At 40.6% G+C, this 7748-nt stretch overlaps 1 protein-coding gene and 1 long non-coding RNA gene across 2 annotated transcripts in view; both read right to left on the minus strand.

Moving 5' to 3' along the window:
• btg2 (B-cell translocation gene 2) overlaps positions 1 to 1909 on the minus strand; it is a 2553-nt gene extending 644 nt beyond the window's left edge. The window contains 2 exon segments of the mRNA NM_130922.2: positions 1 to 1093; positions 1575 to 1909. The exon segment at positions 1 to 1093 is cut by the window's left edge and continues 644 nt beyond it. Coding sequence (NP_570997.1) covers positions 738 to 1093; positions 1575 to 1716 — 498 coding nt within the window. The 5' untranslated portion in view covers positions 1717 to 1909 and the 3' untranslated portion in view covers positions 1 to 737.
• The window catches only part of LOC141380116 (uncharacterized), a 37198-nt gene that overhangs the window by 5365 nt on the left and 24085 nt on the right, over positions 1 to 7748 (minus strand). The window lies entirely within an intron of this gene.

Here is a 7748-nt window from a genome sequence, read left to right on the forward strand (position 1 = left end):
TGATTTATAAAAATGATTATAATCAAGATCTGGGATGTAAAAACAATTGTTTTCATAAATAATCCAAAATTAATCGAGTTATTCCTTAAAACAGGCTAATAAACTTATTCCTAAAGGCTTTGCTTCATCTATTGGCAAATTATTTTGCTTGTTTCACTTGCTTAAATTATTATTTTTTTTAAAACAGTGTTATTTTTTTGGCTCGTCTAGAAAATGCTTTAGTTTTTCAGATATTTGGACTAGAAACAAGACAGAAATATTGAAGAGAGAAAGCCTTTTGCGCAGTGTCGGCCTGAAACTGTTCTGTAGGCAAGCACACAAATGCTCATTCTCTGAGTGACCACAGGTGGCGCTGTAACCACCTACAGGTTTTTTTTCGCAAGTAAACAACAAACTTGTAACAAATCTGCTAAAAGGTAAACCTTGTATGCTTGCGTCAAGAACAGCTCAAGGGTAAATGCTTTACATTCTTAAGAGGGGGTCGTGAGGTATCGTAGTTGCACTGAAACAGTGCAAGCACCAGTGGAAAAACACCCCAAAACCGGTTTCGGGATGCGCAAAATAAACGAGAGTCACACAGAACAGCGCTGAAAGACAGCGAGTGGTCCAGCAGACGATAAACCAGTGCTTTAACATTCTTCTTAAATTAAGGTTTCGGATCAGGCCTGAATTGTGGAGTCACAGGAGCGACGGCGATTTATCGGTCGGACGCGAGCACCGGCAGATACCCAGAATGCTCAGCTGGACACCATCATCAGGAGGTTTTTGGGTGGACTCCTGCGGCCGCTCATCATGTAGGTGTTTTTGCAGTTCGCCATTTGGTCGTACGCTGAAGGGGCGGGGCTCGTGGTGGGGGGCTCTGCTTCATAGAGAACACATATTGATCCGTCCTCACCGATGCGGTAGGATACTTCATACGGGTCAACCCACATTGTCAGCTCTCGCGGTAAGAGCGAGAATAGCTGCCCACTGGTCAGTCCAATGCGGCCGGCCGCTCGGCCAATCAGAGGGTCCATTTCATGGTTGATCCGTATGCAGCGGTATCCTGAACCTTTCTGTGGCCTGTCGGGGAACCAATGGTGCTGGTAGTGTTCTGGAAGAAGAGCGAAGGCATTCGTAAAAATCAAGAAATCAAAATATCAATTTTTTTTAAAACTTAAAAGTACTTTATGATCACTAAAACGGAGTTACGTAATGGCAGACTACCACCTTCATTTACACTTTAAATTTAACGTAGGGCTGAACAATGTGTTGAGAATTGATAATGTAGTCACATGACTGGATTAGCCTATTTATTAAAGATATTGAATATTATTTTTAAAATGATCATACAATCACGATCATGTTGTTTATTTCTGCTCTGTATTTATATTGTAATATATTATATTTTATGCAGATTAACACTGCACATACAGGACTTGATCATCCCAATCAATCTAAATGAAGGAAATCTTTTTAAATAGAGCTGTACAATTCATCCGGTTAAACTTTATTCATATCGCAGAAATACAAAATATCTGCTGGCAATATCGTGCAGGCCTGACATGAAGTATAACAGGGGTATTTTACAGTACCTGAGAGCGCCTGCGCGAGTCCGTCTCTGAACACCTGGAGCTGCGCGTCACTGAGGCGGCCGCGGCCGCGCAACAGCCGGCAAACAAAACTGGCGGCGGCCGAAACCTCCGGGGTCATCTCTGCTCCGGTGCCGTGGGTCATTATTATCCGTCCGGCAAAGATCAGAATGAAAACTCAGATGATTCAATGGTAAATTCAAAGATTTTAAAAAAGCCGCCGTCTTCTTTGTCTTGTCTCTGATGAATTAGTTCAACAAGTTTACAGACGATGAATCAATAAACAATCCTCGCGCGGAACCCGCTCCGTGCTCGCTGTGTCTGCTCTGATGTGTTGTGAGAGGAAACCCCACCGATATATACGCGCAGAGCCATCGACGTCATGAGGGCTCATTTGAGTGACGCGCGCGTCGTCCAATGACGCAAGGAGGCGGGTCCCAAGCGCTGCACTGATTGGTCGTCAGGGTGGAAAACACTGCATGTTGTGGTGACGCTCGCTTTCCGTCCGCATCCATATATGGAGATTGACGTAAAACGCCGCTCTGGTATGCGTGACGACATTCGGGGGAAAAACAAAGACGGCGTGTACCCGCGCGCGCGCTTACCGTAAAGTTTCGGCGTTTAATTTTAGAAGCGAGGAGCTGGGTTTCCTCTCTGATCGACGCTCAGGCGTGGGTGATAGCAGGAACATTCTCAACAATCAATCTAAATATTACTACAAAACACAACCAACACCGCGTCCCGTGAAGCTCTTCATCTTAAAATAAACATAAATGTGTTCAATTATAAATGATTTAACAGTATAAACATGATTAAACTATGTGTCTATGCACTGGGATATAAATCTTTTTAAGATCTACACAAACAATATATTCAGTTGTTTAGCTGTTATTATGAACAGTGTTGCGGCGACCCCTGGCGGCCGAGCGCACTGCGACAAACGGAAGCATATATCAAATATAAGTCAGATCTTTTTTCCCCATTTTGGTTCAGATTTGCCACATACATGGCGAGAGTCTTCAGCCCAGCCTCAGTCTGACTCGCAGGAACATCTCTGTCACCCTGCCATCCCTGCATCTGTTGCCATGGAAACCGCTCACATCGCTCGCCTCTCTTCCAGCAGCTTTTATTTCTGTGCTATAACACAAATCAGTCAATAATCCCCTGCTGCACATGCAGAGTCCTGCATCGTATGAGTGCTGTTACATGCTATTCTGTCTATCTATCTATCTGTCTATCTATCTATCTATCTATCTATCTATCTATCTATCTATCTATCTATCTATCTATCTATCTATCTATCTATCTATCTATCTATCTATCTATCTATCTGTCTGTCTGTCTGCACACGCACCAAACTCATTTAGATGATTTTAATTAGCATATATATATACATACATACACAAAGAGAGAGAGATACACACACACACACACACACACACTCACACACACTAATTAAAACAATCTAAGTGAGCTTGGTTAGGGTGAACACAGATGGCAGGTTCTGCTGTTGTGTGTGTGTGTGTTTGTCATGAAGACTGACAGCAGGTTGTCTATATTTGGCTGTGGTGTGTGTGTGTGTGTGTGTGCTGCAGAAGTTGATGCGGTTCATGTGAAGGACTCTCACCATGGCAACACATGTGTCTTCCTGAGCGCCGGCTGAGACACGATTCATTGTTTCTATAAATATGTCATATTGCATGTGTGTGTGTGTGTGTGTGTGTGTGTGTGTGTGTGTGCACTTGTGTGTGTGTTTTCAGGGTCCAGTGACCCGTCAGACCAGTGGTGCTCCTGTGTCCTGTGAGACTGGAGTAGGAAGTCGCCATCTGGAGGTGAGATGGGGCATTATGGGTAATCCCACAGGAGGTGTGTGTCCTCCTGCAAACACACACACACATGCACACTCATACACTCATACACACACAGCGCCTGCAGTGCAACTGCTGTCTCCTCTGATCTGAGCTGACATGTCCCTCCAGCAGTGTGTGTGTGTGTGTGTGTGTGTAAATACTGCGTCTTGCTCCACCTTCCTCTATCAGCACAGGAGAATGATGGGATCTTTAATGGTTCTCTTGAGATAAAGTCATTAATAGACTGATGATTCTGACTCCAGCAGTCAACATGTGAAGTTGGAGTTATTCAGATTCACCCTGAGACAGTAGCGGGTGCTGCTATCAGGGAATCTCTGTTTCAATGTTCACTTTATTTTCAGCAACAGCCGTTTCTGTCCATCGATTTTATGCACATATTGGAAAAGCCCATAAAAAAGCTTAATGCATATTTTACAATCAAAATCAAAGCCCCACCCCCCTACTCAATATTCAGTTTCAGTTGGGAGTACATCAACATACTAAAATAAAAATCAGTCAAATTCTGAGCTTCTGGTTCTGCGTTTTGATTGGCTTATTTTAATTATGTCAGTTTGATGCTTCAGCTGCAATATTCTTAGCCACGCCCCTCTTACCGTTAGTTTGCAATGAGGGAATAATGCAAAAAAGAAAGCCACGCCCACTACTCAATATTCAGTTTTAACAAACCGTTTCACGCGAACTTTAAGCTTATCCAGGTATGTCACATGACCTGCATTCTGCTTTTCGTTTGCTAGCGCACAGTTATTCTTTATTCTTACCGTTGGTTTAATAAAGGAATGATCTGCAAAAAAGAAGCCCCGCCCCCTACTCAATATTCAGTTTCTGTTGGAAATACATCAACATACCGCTTCACATGAACTTTAAAATACATCTAGGTTAGTCACATGACCTGCATTCTGCTTTGTTTAGCTAACGCACATTGCTATTCTTTATTCGTACCGTTAGTTAGCTAAAGGAAGGATCTGCAAAAAGGAAGCCCCGCCCCCTACTCAATATTCAGTTTCTGTTGGAAGCACATCAACATACCGTTTCACGCGAACTTTCAATTTATCTAGGTTAGTCACATGACCTGCATTCTGCTTTCCTCTAGCTAGCGCACACTGTTATTCTTTATTCTTATTGTTAGTTAATAATGCGTAAAAAGAAAGCCCCGCCCCTACTCAATATTCAGTTTCAGTTGGGAGTACATCAGCATACTAAAATAAAAATCAGTCAAATTCTGAGCTTCTGGTTCTGCGTTTTGATTGGCTTATTTCAATGATGTCAGTTTGATGCTTCAGCTGCAATATTCTTAGCAACGCCCCTCTTACCGTTAGTTTGCAATTAGGGAATGATGCAAAAAAGAAAGCCACGCCCACTACTCAATATTCAGATTTGGTTTGAAATACATCAACATACCGCTTCACATGAACTTTAAAATATATCTAGGTTAGTCACATGACCTGCATTCTGCTTTGTTTAGCTAACGCACATTGCTAGTCTTTATTCGTACCATTAGTTAGCTAAAGGAATGATCTGCAAAAAGGAAGCCACGCCCCCTACTCAATATTCAGTTTCTGTTGGAAATACATCAACATACCGTTTCACGCGAACTTTCAATTTATCTAGGTTAGTCACATGACCTGCATTCTGCTTTCCTCTAGCTAGCGCACACTGTTATTCTTTATTCTTACTGTTAGTTAATAATGCGTAAAAAGAAAGCCCCGCCCCTACTCAATATTCAGTTTCTGTTGGAAGCACAAAAGCATACCGTTTCACGCGAACTTTAAGCTTATCCAGGTAAGTCACATGACCTGCATTCTGCTTTTCTTCAGCTAGCGCACACTGTTATTCTTTATTCTTATCGTTAGTTAATAATGCGTAAAAAGAAAGCCCCGCCCCCTACTCAATATTCAGTTTCAATTAGAAGCACATCAACACACTGAAATAAAAAGCAGCTTTGGTTTCATGCGGACTTTAAATGTGATGTAAAAAAGGGGGCGTGGCCTTGCTGTGTTGTGGGCGTGACTAAAAATTATCAACATCAATTTGGCAAGTGCAATAATTAGCTTTTTCCTGCGTTTCAAACGATTAACTAAACCCTGGAATGCTATAGCGTGTTTCTGCGCGCGGTTGCTTGTGCTCTGACACGATTCTGTCACGTCCTTTAGTCTCCATCTCTCCCACAGTTCTCCTGCGCGGACCCCTGGCTTTAAGGACAGCGAGTTTATTTATTCATGCCTCTCTTTCTGGTTTACTGGAAGTTGTGATGGCTTGACACAGATTTGCACTTTCCTGTGGCGTGCGTTCTCCTCGCTGCATGCGCTGCCCGCGGGAGAGACTCGCGCATGTTTCCCGGACGGCTGTCAGATCCGCTCACATCCACAATCTCCCACCATCCCACAGTCCTTTTAACCCCACCAAAAAAACAAGATTCAGTATCTCCTCACAAAAAGAGCCCTGGATTCTGTGCGGTTTTTACAGCTAGGATAATACAGCCCTTGTTGACAACAGTTCAAATAAAGTCAAATCTGAATATTTTTGTGTCTCATTTGGGTTTCTCACATGAATGAATCTGGTTCTGAATGAATTATTCAAGTCATTGATTCAGTAAGCTGTTTAAAAAACAGCCACTTGCCTAATTTCTAAATGAATCAACTGTTTTCAATGAATCATTTGACTTATTCATTCAATAAGCTGTTTATAAGACCATTTTTTAATGAATCAACTGTTTTGAACAGATCATGAGTCATTAATATAATCAGCCATTTAGAAGACAGCCACAACTTAATTTCTAAACGAATCAACTGTTTTTAACGAATCATTTGAGTCATTGATTTAATAAGCTGTTTATTAGACACCCACTTGTTTTATTTTTAAATTAATCAACTGTTTTGAATGATTCAATGAGCCATTTAAAAGACAGATACAGCTTAATTTCTAAACAAATAAACTGTTTTGTATGAACCATGAGTCATTGATTCAATGAGCTGTTTATAAAACAGCCACTTGCTTTATTTCTAAACGAATCAACTATTTTAAATGAATCATTTTAGTCAGTGATTCAATCAGCTGTTTATAAAACAGCCACTTGCTTTATTTCTAAATGAATCAACTATTTTGAATGAATCATTTGAGTCAGTGATTCAATCAGCTGTTTATAAGACTCCTACTTGCTTTATTTTTAAATGAATCAACTGTTTTGAATGAATCATTTGAGTCAGTGATTCAATGAGCTGTTTATAAGACTCCCACTTGCTTTATTTCTAAATGAATCAACTATTTAAATCAATCATTTGAGTCAGTGATTCAATCAGCTGTTTATAAAACAGCCACTTGCTTTATTTGTAAATGAATCAACTATTTTGAATGAATCATTTGAGTCAGTGATTCAATCAGCTGTTTATAAGACTCCCACTTGCTTTATTTGTAAATGAATCAACTGTTTTGAATGAATCATTTGAGTCAGTGATTCAATCAGCTGTTTATAAGACTCCCACTTGCTTTATTTGTAAATGAATCAACTGTTTTGAATGAATCATTTGAGTCAGTGATTCAATCAGCTGTCTATAAGACTCCCACTTGCTTTATTTCTAAATGAATCAACTATTTAAATCAATAATTTGAGTCAGTGATTCAAACAGCTGTTTATAAGACTCCCACTTGGTTTATTTGTAAATGAATCAACTGTTTTGAATGAATCATTTGAGTCAGTGATTCAATCAGCTGTTTATAAGACAATTTCTAAATGAATCAGTTGTTTTGAACAAATTATTTGAGTCATTAATTTAATTTGTTGCTAAGGTGTTTTAGGTGGTATTTAAAATGTTGCAGTTGGTATTTGTTTCAAAAGTTTGCAAGGAAGTTGCTAAGTGGTTGCTAGAGTGTTGACAAGTTGGTGAATGTGAATTGTTGCTAGGTTGATGTAGCGATTTGCTATAATGTTGTGTAAATCACTCCCAGGGCGTTGCTAGGGTATTTTCGGTGATTGTCATTAGCTATTTGTTTTTTTTTTTTAACAAAGTTTTCTTGTTTTCTTGTTATTTGTTTTCTTTGTTCTTTCTTTTCAGCAATACACATGATGTGAGGATGACGCACATAATACTAGAGCTGGTTAATTAAATCTCCTCATTAATTAGATGCATATTCATGTCTTCACAGCTCTGGAATCTGATTGAATGATGGGGAGCCTTAAAATCCAGCGTTTAACAAGGGGTGAACTGAGCCAGCCAATCAGCTGTGGCTCTTCTCAGACTGACGCAGCCGGCTGACCAATAGCTCAGCGCATGTGTGTAAGGTGGGCGGGGCCTGAGTGCTGGAGCGGCGG

This window comes from Danio rerio, chromosome 22, assembly GCF_049306965.1.
Source record: "Danio rerio strain Tuebingen ecotype United States chromosome 22, GRCz12tu, whole genome shotgun sequence".
Classification (NCBI taxonomy): domain Eukaryota; kingdom Metazoa; phylum Chordata; class Actinopteri; order Cypriniformes; family Danionidae; genus Danio; species Danio rerio.